Source organism: Malania oleifera, chromosome 8 (genome assembly GCF_029873635.1).
Source record: "Malania oleifera isolate guangnan ecotype guangnan chromosome 8, ASM2987363v1, whole genome shotgun sequence".
Classification (NCBI taxonomy): domain Eukaryota; kingdom Viridiplantae; phylum Streptophyta; class Magnoliopsida; order Santalales; family Ximeniaceae; genus Malania; species Malania oleifera.
Genome location: NC_080424.1, coordinates 15739596 through 15761574, shown reverse-complemented (window position 1 = coordinate 15761574; position 21979 = coordinate 15739596). Strand labels below are relative to the sequence as shown.

The 21979-nt window shown below is 35.7% G+C and overlaps 1 protein-coding gene across 7 annotated transcripts in view; it reads right to left on the bottom strand.

The window, feature by feature from the left end:
- LOC131161771 (uncharacterized) overlaps window positions 1–21979 on the bottom strand; it is a 147601-nt gene that overhangs the window by 108063 nt on the left and 17559 nt on the right. For 3 of the 7 annotated variants that reach the window (XR_009138616.1, XM_058117730.1, XM_058117728.1), the window contains exon 4: window positions 4594–4671. Coding sequence is in view for 6 of the 7 variants with exons in the window: in XM_058117730.1 (XP_057973713.1) it covers window positions 4594–4671 (78 nt within the window). In the remaining variant the exon portion in view is untranslated. Of the gene's footprint in view, window positions 1–4593; window positions 4672–9839; window positions 9916–10052; window positions 10119–10192; window positions 10259–10370; window positions 13095–21979 lie in introns of those variants that run through there. The other 4 variants (XM_058117733.1, XM_058117732.1, XM_058117731.1 and 1 more) reach the window with 3 other exon arrangements.

Sequence of the window (21979 nt, the reverse complement as noted above, 5' to 3'; positions counted from 1 at the left end):
CCAAACACTCAGTCTCATTTAAAATCAAAATTTTTTTTTTCTTAAATCACCAAAAACTGTCTTATTCCAAATTTTCCATCTACTTTTCACATCCTTCAACTTTCTTATAAATCTAAAGCTCACCAATCCTTGAACAATTTTTCTCTCTCCACCAAGACTTAATGCACTCCCTTAAAGAACGGTGTTTTCAACCACATATTCTCAAAGCAGAAATGAGTAGGGACCTAAAGAATAGGGTTGGTACCCAAGAGAATTGGGCAGTGATCCGACACTACTCTAACCACACTGTGTGGGCAACATTTGGAAAAGTATCCTCCCATTGATTGGTAAACAAAAAAACAATCAATACAAGAGGAAGCAATCTTGTCTCCTAAAGCTAACCTGGTAAAGTGGCCATTTCTTAGCAATAAATCTTAAACCCGCACTCTCGATAATTAAAATCCCCACCCACCATCCAACACAAGTTGCAAAGGCCAAAAAGACTAGCCATCTCTTCAAAAAAAGAAATCCACAAATGGGATAGTGTTAGTCCATAAACTACTTAAAACCACCAATCCCCAAAACCCTTAACATCCTGCAACACAGAAAGAAAGAATTCAACAATAACACATGTTGGCTTAACATGGCTTTCAAATCTCGTTTTGATGATAACAAATGAAGGTTGATTTAACATGTGTTGTTAAAGTAATGATGTTTCAGGAATGCTTAAAGACAAAATTCAAAAGAAAGAATCTTCACCGATAACTTCTATAGCCCCCCTCCCCCCCCCCCCCCCCCCCCAAAAAAAAAAAAGCTCCTTTCCCCCCTATCATAATGACTACGAAGACAAGCCTACCGAATTCTCAAGTCAACTTCGAAGTTTTCTTTTTCTCCCTCCTCACCCCACCATCAATCTTAACCACTTCCCCATCACAATTAACAAGACGATGAATCAAGCAAGTTTTGAGCATCATGATTGTCCCTCTCGTCTCCTAGAAGGTCCACTATTTGCAAATCCCCCTTTTAAATTAACCCTTTTTGGCACAAAAGTGTATTAGATGTAGAAATGGAATGCTTTGGATTGGGAAGAATACCTTTTGGATTGGTTGCATTAATCATTGAAGCCTTGCGAGGTTCAATCCTAGTGTTGCAAAATGTGGTATCTAGTATAGGATCAAGAATTGAATTTGGACTTTTTGAGGAGGACAAGACAAGGTTCCGGATAAGTTCCTCCAAAAATAAACTTCATCTGGACCTTGAGTACCCTTATCGTCTTGTATACCCTGATTGCCTCGATTAGGATCATCTATTTTCAAATTCTCCCCTTCCTCTTGTTAAGAAACACTAGAAGCACCTGATTTGGAAGGACCATTCCATCATTGATAACTCCTTTTCTTTTTTTACAAATTTTCAATCAACAAGTCCTTGTTCTTGGGGCTATACAAGGAAAAAGAAGCAAATTCATCCTCATCAGGATCTGTGGACTCATAATCACTCCACCAGCTTCAATTATCTGTCTTCCTTTGTTCTCCAAATCATAATTCTCTACTCCCATCTTTGTTTTAATCTCCTGGTATGCCTTTGAGAGTCTGCATAAGTCCAGATGCTGTAGTTCTTTCTTATTTTCAGTGCATGACCCCTCTGTCCTGTTTCCTACAATTTTCCTCATATCCCTTGGAACAACTTGGGCCCAAGAAGGTTCTGCCCTCGCAGCAGAAGCTGTAACCTCCATATTATTCTGCATTGAGTTTTGATTTCCCTGGATTTTAAGGTGACTTCCCACAGGCCCTTTCCACCCCACCTTCAGTTTTGATGGCAGCCAGAATTTCCTTAGGCTGAGAATGATGACAAGCCTCTCACTGATCTGGAACAGCACTGGTTCTAAAAACATGGGCTTTATTATTATGGTTATTGCCCATTTCCTTAATATGTACAGTGCCAACATGGGTATTTGAAATTGGTAGTGATTTTGAACGGTGCCAAAACAGTGACCTATCTTCATTCCTTCCATATCATTTCCATACCCCGAGTCAAACTTTCCTTTCTTCTCAGAGACCCTTCTGAAGTCCTCCTCTTTGGAATTCCTCAATTACGGCGAACCGGCATTTGCAATCTTGAGAATACCGAAGATCTGGATTCCAAAATAGGTTGTTGCTGCTTCTCATTTGCAGAACAAACATTGTACAAACCATAATCATGTCATTGCAAAATCTGTTTGAATGTGGATCTCCTTGATCTGTTTGTTCTCTTGTAAGCTACCTCCCAAAATTTCTTCCACCCTGACGCCTTGTTTCCATCAGGTATGCACACCATTTGTTGGGGTTTTCTCCAAAGAAATAAAATGGCCAAAAGCATTTGCTCTCAATAAGAGTATGATAGAATGATTCGGAGCCCTAACAGTTTTCACGCATGGACTTTCTGTTCTTGAGCTAGGGAAAGTTCTAAGCTCCCTTGACAGCCACAATTTCTCCTGTTCTGAAAGAGAAATGGAAAAGAGGCCGCATTTTGTTCTCTTCGTGATGACAATTATCCCTCCCTTTTCCTTAAGGGCAAAGCTTTTTTTGTTGATGAAGAACCTTAGACGTCCCATGAGGACTGCTATTGAGATTACGGCAAGAATAATGAAATCTGAAAACAGCCAGAATGGGACAATAAAAGTCTCAGCAAGGAGTGAGATGGGACAAAACAAAGGTTGCAACAACAGAGACAAACACTTTCCAAGTGAAAAATTGGAGACAAAGGCCTGAGATGGAACTTGTTCTGTCTAACTAAGTTGACTAGTAGAGACAAGGCTAGGGCTTGTAATGTTTGATTTATCAAGCTTAGGGCTTGTAATCAGGTTTCTTGTAACGACTGGCTAATCAAGGTTAGGGCTTGTTGATCAGGTTTCGAATGGTCAGAAATAGGATTTTTGCGATCTGTGAGTAGGCAAAAGGGCGAAGGATAAAAATGAGTGGAAAAAGGCGAGGTTGTGTGGAGAACCTGGGAGAAGTTAATGCAGAATTTGAAAAAGGAGCTGCCACGGTCGCGAGCTTGGTGAAAGGAGGCAGATGAGGTCACAGAAGAGAAACATCATCCCGGATGTGACCTACCATGTAGCAGTCGGGTGATACATCTTGCAAAAATAGAACATTAGTAAAGGACATACAGGTACAAATGGCTTTTTTGGGTTCTTAAAAAGGTGTTGTGGTTAAAAATTAACTTCGCTATGTGCAATTGGGTATTGACCCAAGCTCTTTCACTAGGTTAGCAGGTTGTGGTGTTTTGAGTTGTCCTATTGCGTACTTATGAAACTTTGGTGACCAATCTTATAGCTGTTTCATTTTTAGAGAACTGCTAGGAGGCTTGATGGGTGGAAAAGAGCTTCTTCTTCTTTTTTTTATAATTTGGGTGATAGTAGCTAAGAGATTAGAGATGTTGATAAGAGACTTTTTGTGGTAGGGCACTGGTGAGCGGGAGGGAGATCATTTAGTAGGGCAGAACATTGAGGGACTAGGTATTTTGGCATCTAAAAACATTTCCTTGATGGGCAAGTGGTAATGGTGTTTTTCTTCAGAACCGAACTCCCTTTGGCACAATGCCCAGCCTAAAAAAAAACTCCCTTTGACACAAGGTTATACGTAGTAAATGTGGTCTTTCACGAAATGGAAGGAAAGTCATGGAAGAGTTAATATTACTTACTTGAGCCCTTGAAAATTTGTGCCTCAAGCCTATCGGTCTTTCTTTCCTAATGTTCGTTATAAAGTGGGTTATGGGGAGAAAATCTGTTTTTGGGAGGACAGTGGGAACGTGTCTTTGGCTATGGGTTTCCCTCCTCTCATTTGATCCATGACTCTAATTGCAGCTCTTCACCCTTTATTCTCTAACCTGGAAAGCTGAGGTTCCTTCAAAGATTAAGGCCTTTTGTTGCACTACTATCCTTGAGAAAAAATCAATACTAATGATTTACTTAAGAACAAGGATCATACAAGGCCCCACCTCCCGATGTTTGTGTCCTCTGTTTCTAGAATGTCAAAACTAGTCCACTTGTTTTTATGTTGTCCCTTCTCTTGGGGACCTTGGAATAATTTTTTTGGTATATTTGGAGAAAATTCGGTGTGCCCAGTTTCTTCAAAGCGCTTGTGAGTTACTATGTTAGAAGGTTTAGGTAAGAGGAAAAAGAGGAAAGTTTTATAGCATTGTAGTGTTCTTGCTATTATTTGGCACATTTGGTTGGAGAGAAATGCTAGAATTTTTAAAACTGTTGTCATTTGGTGTTCGGAAAATGATTCTTTCGGCATGTTTATTTGGAAACACACAGCGGGATTGGTTGGAATTACTTTATTGACTTGTCTGGTATTTACTTCCAGTGATTCTTTTGACGTGTTTCTTTGGAAACACACAGCAGTATTGGTTGGAATTACTTTATTGACTTGTCCGGTATTTACTTCCCTTTGTGTAGCTGCTTTCCTTCTGTATTCAGAGGATATCTTGTTCACCTAGATTTTTTCTTCCTTCTTTTTCACAACTGTACTCCTTTCTTCCTTTAACACAATTCTTCGTTTATCAAAAAAAAAGGGTAACAACAATGTTGTGATAACAATTAACTAATTAATTAATTAAAAAAAAAGGTACCTTTACCACTGGCATCCAGTTTAGACACAATAAGGTGACCATAAGAATCCACACTCCCCAAAACTAAGAAACCTGCACCTGTAGATATTCCACAACAGCAAACAAGCATGATGCGTTCATTAATGTTAGCTCTTGTTGTCACATGAAGATTCCTCAAAAAAAAAAAAAAAAAAAACAAACAAAAAAGCAAACACTATTAACAGTCAGAAATCAGCTTTGGGTCCATAAATGAAAATAATATCGATCATGCCGGAAATTCAAATTCTGTCCATTTAAATAAGTTTAATATGCCACTTAAATTGATTTGGGCAAACTAAGGGCCGTTTAGCTGTGGAAAACATTTTCATTTTCCATTTTTTATTTTTCTAAAAAATTATAAAAATTTCAAGTTATTTTTTAGCTTTTCCATATTCGTATAAAAAAGATACAAAATAAAGAGTTAGTTTAGTTGTGCAAAGCAGTTTTTTATTTTTTATTTGTAGATTGCATAATAATTACAAAAAATACAACTTGTTTTCTAATTTTCCAAAAGAAATAGAATATAGTATGTGGAATCATGGATTTTGAGGCTTGAATTTGGATTTTGTGGATTTGGAAAAAACTCAATATATAAACCACAAGAATCAAAGTTCGCACACAAAGTAAGAGTAGAAATTTTGAAAATAATAAAACAATGTTTTCCAACTTTTCTATAAAAATGTAGAAAATTGGAAAACGAGGTGGCATTTTGTAACTATTTGGAAAATTAGAAATGGAAACTGAAACTATTTCCACAAGAAAATGGTGTCAAAACCTTTTATTATTGTTTAGTTATTTCATATAAGTGCTGTAACTACAAATTAAAGAAAGTAGCTAACTTTTCTGTAATTTTTTGGAAAACAAAAATAGAAAATAAAACCTATTTTCCACAACTAAAAAGGCACTAAATGTTTCCCAATGTCCCTTCCAAGTTCCAATAACACAAGTCATCAAATTTATTTGGAATTGAAGGGTTAGTAATTACATTATCATGTACTATTTTCTTTTTCTTACTATTACTGTAAGAAGGGGAGTCCAGGTGCGACGGTAAAGTTGTCACTATGTGACCTAAAGATCACAGGTTCAAGGTATGGAAACAGTCTCTTGCAAAAATGTAAGGTAAGACTACATATTATTGACCCATTGTGGTCCGCCCCTTCCCCAAACCCCACATATGCAGGGGCTTTGTGCACCAGGCAATTTATGATAGCTGATGTGATAAAAGCTGGACAGAGCAAAACAGCAAAGAAACTCAAATGAACATGGTTGGGGGGGTGGGGAGGGGGTATGGAAGGAGGGTGTGAAGCTTGGGTGGTATGGTGCCAATTTGTCTATGAGATTGGCTAGTAAAATCATATTCTCGTCAACCCAAACATGCAAATATTAAAATACAATTCAGAAACTAGCAACAGGCTGAAAAAAATTGAGGCCTAGTAACGAGTCAACAGATCGCCAAATCCTATATGAACCAAGTTATAAGCCAGGTGGCCTTCATCATTGTTCCAAGTTATCACTAAACCCAATCAACATATTGAAAAGGTCAAACAACAGTAGGCAGAGATGGTGATATCTGGGCCCATGAAAAGCTTCAAAGGAAATCAATTCCTTCAAAATTAGTGAGGGCAAAGTAGAATCATGCAATAGATTGTTTTTTGATAGAAATCATGCTATATACTTCTCTATTATAATTTTTCTTATGTGTCAACTTCGAGTTCGCTTAGTCAAGGATCTCACAGAAAACAACTCTGGCCTAGGACAAGAATATGACCAAAGTATATTTCAAATGGAGATCCATAAGAACCGCTATGGAATCCTATCCTCAAAATTAAAAGACTGCTAAGGTTTTTCATTGATAAACAAAGAACTCTCTTAGAAAAGGAAGAAAGAGGGCAAGACATCCTCCAATAAGCAAAATCAAACAAAATGAACTACTAATGCAGCAATGCCTACCTATATCGTTGCATATCAACCAAATACATTCCTCGTAACACCAAATGAAGCATGAAAATAACTCTATCAACACCAAGTCAAGAGAATCCACTGCCCTACAAACATGATAGCATTCGACTATAGCCAAGTACACCAAATAATTTCCCAAATAACATATTTCTAAAAAATTTCCCCTCCTTAGGAGTTTTGACAACCAAAAGCCACAAACTTCTGAAGAATGAACCCTTGAAAAGAAGATGAGTAAACTTGATTATATCCATAAACTCCAAGCCACCTACTCTACATGGACTAGTGTTAAACTATTAATCTATTAAAGAACACAAACCAAGTAAAAGCATTAGCTTTCAATAAAGGAAGGGGAAAAAAAAAATGATCACTGCTAGAACCACACAAATTTTACAATACTGAAGATTTGTTCCTTACAAGAAATTTTTTGAACATTTAACAAAGCTTGTCACACTAACACAATTTTCCTTCATGAAATCTTGGATCTTCAACATAATTCTATTAATTTTGAACTCCACATGATATTCAAGGCAGACATTGCTTTGAGAAATTTCAAATTATCCTTTCTTCCTTCAATACCACTATCACATCAATCTACCATTTCTACATGCTGTTTGCATAGCTGCTAGCTCAACTAACCAACCCAATGCAATTTTTAAACACCAAAACCGTAACTGTCTGAAAACTTGATGGCCCATGTGCTTTTAACCTTTCATTCAAACCATAAAATAGAAATATACAAGTATTTCTATTTTACCCACAACAGATCCACCATCTTTTAATATGAAAATGTAACCTAAATTTTTATTCTGATAAATTCTCAGGTTTCAACTTTCTTGAACCAATTCCAAGGAATGTTCTAAACCAAGTAATTAAACTATGCCGTGTATTCCTATGGGGTGGTAGGAGGGCCTTGGTTGCTTGGAGGGAAATTTGCAAGCCAAAACAAGAAGGTGGCTTGGGAGTGGTTGACTTCAAGACATGGAACAGAGCTCTGTTGTCTAAAGCGTTGTGGAATGTTCAAGCAAAGAAGGATTGTCTATGGACGAAATGGATCCATCAGTTCTACTTGAAGGAGGTTGAAATCTGGTATGCTGTAGCTAAAAAAGATGACTCCCCTCTATTCAAAAGCTTGGTTGAAATCAAGGACCAGCTGGTGCTGAATTCTGGGAGTGTGGCTGCTGCCATAGAAATTATGGAAAGAATGGGAAGTGGTTCGCATACACTCTATGACTTCTGGAGGGAGAAGAGTCAAATAATGCCATGGACAAAGTCTATCTGGTATAATGGAACTACCCTGTAGTATGCTTTCTGCTTGTGGCTGGGTTGGAGGGGAAAGCTTCCAACTTGTGACAAGATAAAAGGAGTAGAAATTGACTTAAGATGTACCTTCTATAATAGCGATATGGAGACACTTGAACACCTTTTCTTCAGCTGTAAATACTCGGCTGAAGTGTGGGGTAGCATAAGGAAGTGGATTGGAATGAAAAGGAGCATGACTTTAATCAAGGCAGCGGCGAAATGGTTACATAAAGAAGCAAAAGGCAATGGGGTTCACTCTGCTGGGAAGAAAATTGGCTTGGCTACTTCTGTGTATTTTATTTGGCACTCTAGGAATAGAAAAAGATTCGATAATCATGTAATTCCTCCTATAGATTTAATTAGTGTCATACAAAGACATATCTATAGGGTGGTTTTTGATAAATTTGACATGTTCTCAGTTTGATATTATAGGGCATGTATTGATGTCCTTGGGATATCTCTGAGTATTGATAGTGTGAGTGGCCAGTTCCTTGGCCCCTGGGTATGCCCAGTTTTGATGTACTTCGGGACTTTTGACTTGTATTGTCATTGTGGTATCAAGATGACCTAGGAATGCCCAGCGTAGTTGTATATATTTTCAGAGAAGACTAACCGTGACAGAAAGGGAGCTAAAGCAGTATTTATAACAGGGCTATTCCCATTAAATAGAAAAGCTAAAGCTCAGGAAATGACGGAAATGACCACATGTAAAGATAAAAATAGAGGTAGTCCTTTTAATCTCGACACAACCTTCTATAATTTTTTTATTTTACTAAATTCTTATGTTTCAAGTTTCTCCAAACAATAATCAAGATGAAATCACTACCAAAAGTACATTTCTAAACATGAGAATAAAGGAGTTGGTGCAGCACTTGCCAGAGGACTATTCTTGTCAAAAAAAAATGTGTACATGACTATTTTTTTTACATAGTATAAAGTGTACATGAATATGAAACCCTATGACGTGATTAAATATGATAGGAACATTGAACATGGCATTCTTTAACGGAAAAAAAAAAATGAATATTCTGATGTGTTAAATAACATGAACTTAAAAAAAAGAGAAATGACTTCATTTAGCATCTCATGACTCTCCCACCAAGGCTTCATTTCCAAGGGCTCACATGATTTCACAAGCCTTTAACAAAAATTTAAACAAGCAACAACTCTGTACCTCTTTGGTATGAATGAGGTGTATAATGTGATGCTGAAGGTTAAGTAACACTTGACACGACCTAGAAAAATTGATATATTACGTTCTCTAAGTGGCTGAAAACACTTGAGAAGCAAAAAAGAAAGCTTGTAAATTAAACACAAGATACACATCTCAAGAGAAAAGATTCCACTTTGCACTATTGCAGGATAAATATTTTCATATTTTCATTATTTGATCATCCACAAACTTACTATAAATTTAGAAACCAAAACAAAAGTTTACCAAAACTCACATATTCCAACAGACTCAAAATTCTCATAAGTTAGACACTAGGTAGCCAGCATCAAATAAGAAATAAGCAGTAAAAGGTCTTCTTACTCCTCCAAAAATACAATATGCACCTTCATTGGCTAAAACATACATGAGGGTAGGGATCCGAGCTATTTCGATAGAATTTGTAATACTGCAATCTCACACATAAACGACACTTACTTGGGCCTCTGAACTTCAAGAATGACATGTGGAAGAGAATTCTAACAGCACCAACTCCACTAACAAAGTTAAAGATTATCAGCTCCACAAGTGAATATAACAATAGACCATTCTCAGAGCATCCTATATTCCTACTCTAAAAGCGCTTACTCCAAAATCTACTATTGTTAAGATGGGACTGTCTCTCAACACTTGACCAGTTCGTAATGTCAATAGTACAATGACACATTAAATACAGTAAGTAAAACATACGAGTACAATCCATAAAATCAATAGTATACTAAAGGTATACACCAATTAGAGACAACAAAATATCACTCACTCTCGGTTTCAGCAAGCGCTATGCTCTGAATTTCCGAACGATGAGGACAGCGATGAACCAAAGAGGCGTCCCAAACCTTCAAAAGGTACGGTCACAGATGACAAAATTAACAATCCACACTATCAACAGCAACCCTAGGTTGTGTCAAGCTAGACTAAAATTTCCCTTTACCAAATGAACAATAGCCAGTGCGGGGATTCAGAACAGATATACCTGCGCATGCACAGGAATCAGGAGGCTTTCTTTTCCCCTGTTAACTAAAGAATCTTCCAGCGACATCTACAGAAGCACAGCATGAAAATGTCAATCTTAGCCATCTCTCTCTCTCTCAGACACAGATAGAGGTAGAAGACCTGAACTCTGTAGACGGAGCACCACGAAGCGATGTATACCACACAAGAAGCATCATTGCGATTAACCTGGGGAAGAAATTAAATAGGAGATTGAACATTAGGAGACATGGAGAGAGAGAGAGAGAGAGAGAGAGAGAGAGAGAGAGAGAGAGAGAGAGAGAGAGAGAGAGAGAGAGACATGGAGGGCGAGGCGAGTAGCCTGGAGGCTAGCAGGGGAGGGATTGTCAATGAGAGAGGCGGGGACTGTAGCCTTTCTCAAACTCCTTGCCTCCAACACCATCTCTTTGTTTTACTTCAGCGGCAAAATTCCGGCCGTAGCGTGTCAAGGAAAGACAAATAAACGAGATGAACACGATAGCAGCGAGAGGCAAAAAAGTTTTGCAAGGCCCACCAACTACCATTTGCGTCAGATGGATTTAAATTTGTATGAATTTAAATATTTTAATTAATTCAAAAAAAATTTATTTTAAGTTGGGAGCATCGATTTCATGTATTATATTTAAATTTATATAAATTTTAATTAAATATAATATAAAATTATATATACTTTTTTATAAATTTAAATTTAAAACTTCAAATTAATATTCTCAAATATTACCTTATTATAAGAGATAAGTGATATAAATAAGTTTTTTTCCTAAAATATCTTCAAATAGAATAGATATGCTAAAAGGTTGAATCTAAAGTTTAGGCAATAAGAGAAAACCATGAGGGATACATTTTTACTTCTTCATTAGGACTTCAATGACTTCTAATACTATTTAATTAAAGTTTACAAGGGTTATTACTGTTAGCCTTATAAGGTTTAAAATCTTGTTATCTTATTTTGATGCTAACAAATAAGTGAAATAATGTATTTGTATGAGTAATGTTATTTCAGGGCTCACATATGAGAAAGTAAGGTGAAGGTGCTCACAAGGATCAAATGAAGTTTAAATGAGTCAAAGCATGGATTTAAAGATGATATATTAAACCTTAAAAAATATGAGGACATGAATGAGTTGTTGAAAGTCAAGGCATATTAAAGTCAAAAGAGTTAAAGAAAGGTAAAGCGAGAAAGCTCAAAGAATATGAAAGTTTGAAAAAAAGATGGACTCAATTCAAGGACAAAATATGAAAACTCAAGAACCTAAAATGAGAAAAGTTTTAAAAGTTTTCATTTAAGTGTTTTAATGTTTAAAATATCGTTTGAAATATTTTGAAGCCAGGTGGCGCCTTAGGGGTGGAGGCCTTTTGCTTTTCTCTAATTTTTTTTTAATTTATTTTCAATGTATTTCCTGAATGTATATACTCCCGAGTTGCCTGCTCTCCACCCACTCTTTATAACTGGTAGGAGTTTTACTTCCTGTACTTTCACTTTTCCATATTTTTATTGCATGTATTTTCTCTATATTTTGGTATCTCCTTTGTACTGAGTTGCAAGGTGTTGATTTTTTTTAATTTTGACCAACAAAATCCCAATTTCCTAGTTGACCTACTTTGACCCAAGAAAACCACAATTAATTAAAACATGACCTTAACACCCCAAACAATTACCCGATTTTTAAAATTAAAGGACCCAATTGAAAGATTTAATTAGAAAAACTAAATTTTTTTAAAATATTCTTGGACTTGATAAAAAGGAATTCAACAAAAAAAAATTCAAAGAAATTAATTTCACGACTAGATCTATGGACTCAACTTAACGTGATACCTAGCCTAACAAAGATAATTACGAGGGTCTCAACTAAAGGAGATTAATTTTGCAACTAAAAGGATTTATGCTAGGATTCTAAACAAGAATCAGGAAGACTTAATTTCTCTAAAAGGATTTTTAGAAACTCTTTTTTTGGAAAATTACAAAACTCAATTTCAAATTTATTTATTTATTTTTTAAGAACTCGACTAATTAAAAGGACTCAATTTTTTTGTAAATTATGGAGAATTAGGGACTTAATTTTAAAACTCAAGATCATTCAAGACTCAAAGTCAAACTTTTATTATGCTGGGTCTTTTCAGAAAGGGCTAATAAAAATATGAGTGTATACAACGTGAATGAAAGCCAATGACCAAGTTAATATTTACAAATTTCAAATCAGTATGTGTTTGGCTTGAGCCTTGAGACTGATTGATGACAAAGGATTTGCAGCACTTTAATTATGATGACTCACTAGTGTCTTTTTCATTTATGATGCAAACTAGGTTAAGGTTCATTTATGGTTAAGATAAAATTCAACATGGATGAAAAGAAAATCTGTAAATTGAGGAGGACTTGAAAAGGGTTTAGATAAAAAGAGAGAGAATTTTGATTGGAAGAAAATGATGCGGATCCCATATAACAATTTCCCCGCTGTATCATTTTGATAACTGAATTTTAATCTGGGCAAGTTCGTATGTTCTTGAAAAACATAGAGTAAAGAGGCATACTATTCTGACAAAGAAACTTGGCTTATAGCACCACCTGAATGTTCTGATTTCAGCACTGTGAAGTCGGCCAAATGTGCTGATTTTCAGCACTGCAAATGGTGGTATGCTGATCTTCAACACCGTAGATCCACCCAAATGAGCTGATTTCACTGCCGTAAAAAAAGCCAGACGTCCCCATTTGACAGCACTGCACTACAAACTAAATGTGCTGCTTTTCAGTGCTTTAAATCCACCTGAATGTGCTGATTTTCAGCTTAGTAAATCCACCTGAATTTGCTAACTTTTACCACTGTGAATCCGTCTGAATGTGCTGATTTTCAGCCCTGTAAATCCACTTGAATGTGCATATGCTAAAAAATCATCACAAGCTAATTTTACAGGGACAAAACTAAAACACGCATTGAAAATTCAAAAAGATAGCACACTTTAAGAACACAAACAGTTCATATTTAGTTTCAAATAGCAAGCATTTACATTTTGGTTGAGAATAGACCCCAATGCATTCTCAGTCACCACGCTCACATTTTCAAAGCACAAACAAACCCTCTATTAATTTTCTGAAGCTATAAACATAAACCTAGAAGGTCTTCAATGCGTGGAAAAAGAAAAATGTAAGAGGTAAAAACGCAAATCTCTCTATGAATACCTATGGATGAAATGCTAACCAAAAAATACATGAATATGCATATGCATCAACCTTGCAATAACCATACATATAATTAATCAACTTGCGTTAGGACTAGGTTTATATAAGCTTTTACAGATTTCTTGCCTAATCTTGGCTAATTATATTTTTCTTTATGAAGTTCTTAAGTGAGTGAGGTTACATAGGCCTAGATTTGGGGGCCCGAGCAGTGGCTAGCCTAAAGGCCAATTCTACTAAGAGCAATATTTTTCTATTGGCCCAGTGAATAATCCATTCAAGTTTGAAGAGATCTTAAGCTATAAGATAGGCAGCTTCCCTACAACCTATCTGCAATTACCTTTGGGTGTTCAAGCTAGTTCAAAAACTGCTTGGATTCTATTGTGAAATAAATGGAGTCCAATCTCGCCCAATGGAAAGCCAAATACTTTCGTATGGGTGGAAAACCTACACTAATCAAAGCTACTCTATCAAACTTGCCAAATTATTACACCTCCATCTTACCTATTCCTTCGGAAGTTGCCAACAGGAAAAGAAATTTCACAGCATTTTTTTTTTTTGAGAGGAAACTTTAAAGTTCAAATATCTTATCAAATGAACTGATTTTTATACCTTTTGCAATGGGACTTAGGCACAAAAAACATCAGGTTGAAGAATAGGGCCCTTCTTGGAAGAACTCTGCCCTTGAGTTGAAATCAGTAGCAAATTCTAGAACTGGATTACCTAGCTGCAATAAAATCAATTCGTTTAAATTTCGTGTACCATGGAGCCTTATTGCCACAAAATATGGTATTTCATTTAGCAGTACCCACAACAATTCTTTCAAGTTGAACAACTTCTTGTTGAGTTCAATCATGAGCTTTGCAAGTTGAGGAACATAATGGCCTAGTATGATTAATCATAAAAGAAAATCATATCACCACTCCTATAAAAATGAGTTACACAATATTGAATAGAGTTTATACAATCAAATTACCACCATAACTTTCTCCTATATTAAACAGATCCCTGTACCTGTACTGGAGGAACCTCAGGAGTCATTGTAGCAAGAATGCTAGATTGTCCCTCGCTAAAGAAAATAAATGTGAAGATAGATTTAGAGAGAAACTGATCTAAGAGTAATTAGGCTTTCCATAAACTCAATTTTCTGTGTTCTAAAGGAAAAAACTTCAGCATTCAACCTTTTTCTGTGTTACAATATCCATGAGATAGCTGCAAATAACCCTTTCTATTAATTACATAGTAATTTATTTACATTGGCCAATCTTGAACATACTGAAAAATAATACCTACAATAGTAGTCAAAAAGGAAAAAAATAAAAATACAAGTTGTCGCAAAGAGCACAACATCAAAAAAAATAAATGTGAAACTAAAACAGAAAAAAAGAAGTAAGCAACATTTGACAAAATTGAAGCCACATTTTTGGATTCTTGAGAGAATGATATGACAAGGCATCCTTCTGGCGCTGTTATGATCGCCGTTCCAGCCGCAAGAAGAAGCATTAGTGGTGCAAGGATACCTGCTGCATTTTGATCTGGAGTTTGGATTGTCTTCGATTTGAAAATAATATCGATCAAGATGGCCACCTTTCACATAAACAAATGATTAATATGCAATTATTGACAAATATAATTAAATGAAATGAATTCTCAATCAAAGGAAAACACATATACTTTTAAGATGCCTTAATCGAGAGATTATCTCTAATCCCACCTGTATAGTTGTTCATATTCTATGAAAGTTATAAATTGTTGATATTTTATGAAAGCTAACTTGTAGAAGGATGACAAGCAGAAGTGTGAAGGAGAATAGAAGCCTTCGTTGCCCCCTTAGCAGCATAGTTGTCATTAATGAGAATGCCAAAGTAACGCCGCTAAGAACTATAGCTGCAAGGTAGGAAACCTGGGATGAAATGCCAATGCCCAGCAGAAGGATTGGCATATAAGCCCCTAAAGTATCCACCCCAAACGCTCGCGGCAGTACTTGTGCAGTTAAAAATTGAATTATGTTGCGACGGCTAAGATGACGAAGTGCTTCATTAAACCTTCCTCTTTGATTTATTTCTTCTTTGAAGATTGGGGAAGATTTTGGAATGAATGGAATCAAGTTCAGCAATAAAACGCATGGCATTCCTATGGCAGCAAACGAAAACCTCCAGCCCCAGTTCGGATATATCCATGTGTAGTAGTTTACTACACAGGCCAGTAAGCCTCCACCCATCTTCCTAAATGTGCTTATTAGTCCTAACTTTTTCTGCAATGGATCCGACTGAATCTCAGAGAGGTTTATAGGAATCAACTAGCATAAAAATTTAAGATTCTAAAGTTAGTAAGTCAACAATAAAAGAGATAAATAAGAACTCATGCTTGTAGACTAATTCTAAAAATATTATATTATTTGATAAAATATGTAATCATGTGGAAAGGAAACTCACACACAAGACTCAATGTGAGAATTTATTGTCAAATTTAATCGCTTTGTGACGAAACGATAATTTACAGCAAAACATTACAAAATGAAGGTCAAAGAGAGAAGTTTTACTACTAGCAACCCAACTCTCTAAGTAGATGATATTTGAAAATTTATTTTTTAAAAAATAAATTCAAGAGTTTGAGCAATGCTCTAAACAGTGGCAGATTTTAGAACCTTTCCGTCTATAGCAGGATTAAAAAATGAATAAGTAGTAGATTTTTTTATGCATAAAAGCATACTCATGTTTTATTTTAATTACAAATAAAAACATTAACTTGTAAAATAATTTTGCAATGTTTAGCAATATGACACCTTTGCGTATTATATGCGTATGCATATGTATCTAAAATATTTTATTCTTTACATGTTCATCCAACTTTTTTTCTCTTCTTGAGTTTCTTCAGCTTCATTTACAAGTGTTTATTAGTGTTTGCTCGATCATTCTAAGTAGAAAAACTAAACCAATATGGAAATAAAATTTGCTACCTATGTGATAATTACACATACAAATGAAATTACATTAAATGGGAAAAAAAATTGATGGCCATGTGATCATAATTTGTGCAAATGATATTACATTTAGCAGCTATTCACCATTAATCAAAAAACCTATATCAAAGAAAATGTCAACTTTGTCTTATGCTACTACAAGTTAAAATAATTAATGTAAATGCATCCGTAGTTGGCAAACTAGGGGCAAAGTTGTATGAGAAGATAATAAGGACAGGAGTGCTTGAAGACCATGGAGATTTCAAATAACTTATGTGAGAATTGGTTAGAGGATATTGTGATCAGTCATGCACTAAGTCAAACAGATCTGATCATTTGCAAAGTTGGGAGTCTCTAGATCTTATTTGTTGAATTCCTAGTTTGAATCCATCATTTTAGGTGTTTTACGCCTACTGGACACATCACATTCCTACTTCCTTCTCTTTTTTATGTATTTCAATTCAGTGCCTTGCGTTTTTTTAGTATTGTTATCAAGCATTCAAAAAGTTTGGGGCTCTTTGTTGATCTTTTGGGTGATTTTTGTATGTTGTGGATGGTTAGATATTGCCTTTGGATTAAATTGACATTATTGGGTGACCTTATCTAGCCTTTTGTACACATGATGGAGGTTAGTATTTTTTTTCTTATTAAATAAAAAGGTAATAGAGACAGTATTCAAACCTGATATAGGAGTCCAACTCCTAAACCCATCAGAATTCTACCACTGAATAGAGCATAAGTGCGTAGTAGAATAACTGTGATGACAACTCCAATACTCAATACCAATGTGGAACTAAAAATTGCCCAGCATCGTCCAAGCCTCTGATGCACCATCGGTGCTGTGGGCAACGTGACTATCGCCGCCAAATATAAGGAAGAAAGCGAGAAGCTTAGCCAATGATTGCCATAGAAGCAAAAATTATCTTCTCTGGCATGTCTCATCTTATAAAATACTTTGGGGAAGAACGTATACATAAACATGTCCATTCCAAGTACCCCTGCTGAAATAAATTACAAATTCATAATTAGAAATGCATCAAAAGAATTAATTTAGTTTATTAATTTAATTAGGATATATTAAACATAATTGGAAGTCCCAACTGGTGCATCTCCAATGTTCGCGTTCGGTCCAGTGTCCGCTTTTAGTCCCAGTTGGTGCTTCTTCGATGCTCTCTGCTTCTTCTCTAGTTACCCTCGTCGATTTTTTGGCCATCTCTCGGGTCTCTCGTCTTCTCTGATGTCGTTCTCGTTACCTCCATCTTTTCCGACGAAAGCCGCAACGGAAGCCCTCTCAGGTTCTTCTTAATTCTTTTGATGCATTTCTAATTAGGAATTTTTAATTTATTTCAACTGGTGCATCTCCGATGTTCGCATTCGGTTCAGTGTCCGCTCTTAGTCCCGACTGGTGCTTCTTCGGCGCTCTTTACTTCTTCTCCAGTTACCCTAGTTGATTTTCTGGCCATCTCTCGGGTCTCTCGTCTTCTCTGGTGTCGTTCTCGTTACCTCCATCTTTTCCGACGAAAGCTGCAACGGAAGCCCTCTCGGGTTCTTCTCAATTCTTTTGATGCATTTTTAATTATGAATTTGTAATTTATTTCAGCTGGGGTACTTGGAATGGACATGTTTATGTATACGTTCTTCCCCAAAGTATTTTATAAGATGAGACATGCCAGAGAAGATAATTTTTGCTCCTATGGCAATCAATGGCTAAGCTTCTCGCTTTCTTCCTTATATTTGGCAGCGATAGTCACGTTGCCCACAGCACCGATGGTGCATCAGAGGCTTGGACGATGCTGGGCAATTTTTAGTTCCACATTGGTATTGAGTATTGGAGTTGTCATCACAGTTATTCTACTACGCACTTATGCTCTATTCAGTGGTAGAATTCTGATGGGTTTAGGAGTTGGACTCCTATATCAGGTTTGAATACTGTCTCTATTACCTTTTTATTTAATAAGAAAAAAAATACTAACCTCCATCATGTGTACAAAAGGCTAGATAAGGTCACCCAATAATGTCAATTTAATCCAAAGGCAATATCTAACCATCCACAACATACAAAAATCACCCAAAAGATCAACAAAGAGCCCCAAACTTTTTGAATGCTTGATAACAATACTAAAAAAACGCAAGGCACTGAATTGAAATACATAAAAAAGAGAAGGAAGTAGGAATGTGATGTGTCCAGTAGGAGTAAAAGACCTAAAATGATGGATTCAAACTAGGAATTCAACAAATAAGATCTAGAGACTCCCAACTTTGCAAATGATCAGATCTGTTTGACTTAGTGCATGACTGATCACAATATCCTCTAACCAATTCTCACATAAGCTATTTGAAATCTCCATGGTCTTCAAGCACTCCTGTCCTTATTATCTTCTCATACAACTTTGCCCCTAGTTTGCCAACTACGGATGCATTTACATTAATTATTTTAACTTGTAGTAGCATAAGACAAAGTTGACATTTTCTTTGATATAGGTTTTTTGATTAATGGTGAATAGCTGCTAAATGTAAAATCATTTGCACAAATAATGATCACATGACCATCAATTTTTTTTCCCATTTAATGTAATTTCATTTGCACGTGTAATTATCACATAGGTAGCAAATTTTATTTCCATATTGGTTTAGTTTTTCTACTTAGAATGATCGAGCAAACACTAATAAACATTTGTAAATGAAGCTGAAGAAACTCAAGAAGAGAAAAAAAGTTGGATGAACATGTAAAGAATAAAATATTTTAGATACATATGCATACGCATATAATACGCAAAGGTGTCATATTGCTAAACATTGCAAAATTATTTTACAAGTTAATGTTTTTATTTGTAATTAAAATAAAACATGAGTATGCTTTTATGCATAAAAAAATCTACTACTTATTCATTTTTTAATCCTGCAATAGACGGAAAGGTTCGAAAACGTGCCATTGTTTAGAGCATTGCTCAAACTCTTGAATTTATTTTTTAAAAATTAATTTTTCAAATATCATCTACTTAGAGAGTTGGGTTGCTAGTAGTAAAACTTCTCTCTTTGACCCTCATTTTGTAATGTTTTGCTGTAAATTACCGTTTCGTCACAAAGCGATTAAATTTGACAATAAATTCTCACATTGAGTCTTGTGTGTGAGTTTCCTTTCCACATGATTACATATTTTATCAAATAATATAATATTTTTAGAATTAGTCTACAAGCATGAGTTCTTATTTATCTCTTTTATTGTTGACTTACTAACTTTAGAATCTTAAATTTTTATGCTAGTTGATTCCTATAAACCTCTCTGAGATTCAGTCGGATCCACTGCAGAAAAAGTTAGGACTAATAAGCACATTTAGTAAGATGGGTGGAGGCTTACTAGCCTGTGTAGTAAACTACTACACATGGATATATCCGAACTGGGGCTGGAAGTTTTCGTTTGCTGCCATAGGAATGCCATTCGTTTTATTGCTGAACTTGATTCCATTCATTCCAAAATCTTCCCCAATCTTCAAAGAAGAAATAAATCAAAGAGGAAGGTTTAATGAAGCACTTCGTCATCTTAGCCGTCGCAACATAATTCAATTTTTAACTGCACAAGTACTGCCGCGAGCGTTTGGGGTGGATACTTTAGGGGCTTATATGCCAATCCTTCTGCTGGGCATTGGCATTTCATCCCAGGTTTCCTACCTTGCAGCTATAGTTCTTAGCGGCGTTACTTTGGCATTCTCATTAATGACAACTATGCTGCTAAGGGGGCAACGAAGGCTTCTATTCTCCTTCACACTTCTGCTTGTCATCCTTCTACAAGTTAGCTTTCATAAAATATCAACAATTTATAACTTTCATAGAATATGAACAACTATACAGGTGGGATTAGAGATAATCTCTCGATTAAGGCATCTTAAAAGTATATGTGTTTTCCTTTGATTGAGAATTCATTTCATTTAATTATATTTGTCAATAATTGCATATTAATCATTTGTTTATGTGAAAGGTGGCCATCTTGATCGATATTATTTTCAAATCGAAGACAATCCAAATTCCAGATCAAAATGCAGCAGGTGTCCTTGCCCCACTAATGCTTCTTCTTGCGGCTGGAACGGCGATCATAACAGCGCCAGAAGGATGCCTTGTCATATCATTCTCTCAAGAATCCAAAAATGTGGCTTCAATTTTGTCAAATGTTGCTTACTTCTTTTTTTCTGTTTTAGTTTCACATTTATTTTTTTTGATGTTGTGCTCTTTGCGACAACTTGTATTTCTATTTTTTTCCTTTTTGACTACTATTGTAGGTATTATTTTTCAGTATGTTCAAGATTGGCCAATGTAAATAAATTAGTATGTAATTAATAGAAAGGGTTATTTGCAGCTATCTCATGGATATTGTAACACAGAAAAAGGTTGAATGCTGAAGTTTTTTCCTTTAGAACACAGAAAATTGAGTTTATGGAAAGCCTAATTACTCTTAGATCAGTTTCTCTCTAAATCTGTCTTCACATTTATTTTCTTTAGCCTGGGACAATCTAGCATTCTTGCTACAACGACTCCGGAGGTTCCTCCAGTTCAGGTACAGGGATCTGTTTAATATAGGAGAAAGTTATGGTGGTAATTTGATTGTATAAACTCTATTCAATATTGTGTAACTCATTTTTATAGGAGTGGTGATATGATTTTCTTTTATGGTTAATCATACTAGGCCATTATGTTCCTCAACTTGCAAAGCTCATGATTGAACTCAACAAGAAGTTGTTCGACTTGAAAGAATTGTTGTGAGTACTGCTAAATGAAATACCATATTTTGTGGCAATAAGGCTCCATGGTACACGAAATTTAAACGAATTTATTTTATTGCAGCTAGGTAATCCAGTTCTAGAATTTGTTACTGATTTCAACTCAAGGGCAGAGTTATTCCACGAAGGGCCCTATTCTTCAACCTGATGTTTTTTGTGCCTAAGTCCCATTGCAAAAGGTTTAAAAATCAATTCATTTGATTAGATATTTGAACCCTTTAAAGTTTCCTCTCCAAAAAAAAAAGGCTGTGAAATTTCTTTTCCTGTTGGTAACTTCCGAAGGAATAGGTAAGATGGAGGCATAATAATTTTGGAAGTTTGATAGAGCAGCTTTGATTAATGTAGGTTTTCCACCCATACGAAAGTATTTGGCTTTCCATTGGGCGAGATTGGATTCCATTTATTTCACAACAGAATCCAAGCAGTTTTTGAACTAGCTTTAACACCCAAAGGTAATTGCAGATAGGTTGTAGGGAAGCTGCCTATCTTACAGCTTAAGATCTCTTCAAACTTGAATGGATTATTCACTGGGCCAATAGAAAAATATTGCTCTTAGTAGAATTGGCCTTTAGGCTAGCCACTGCTCGGGCCTCCAAATCCAGGCCTATGTAACCTCACTCACTTAAAGACTTCATAAAGAAAAATATATTTAGCCAAGATTAGGCAAGAAATCTATAAAAGCTTATATAAACCTAGTCCTAACGCAAGTTGATTAATTATATGTATGGTTATTGCAAGGTTGATGCATATGCATATTCATGTATTTTTTTTGTTAGCATTTCATCCATAGGTATTCATAGAGAGATTTGCGTTTTTACCTCTTACATTTTTCTTTTTCCACGCATTGAAGACCTTCTAGGTTTATGTTTATAGCTTCAGAAAATTAATAGAGGGTTTGTTTGTGCTTTGAAAATGTGAGTGTGGTGACTGAGAATGCATTGAGGTCTATTCTCAACCAAAATGTAAATGCTTGCTATTTGAAACTAAATATGAACTGTTTGTGT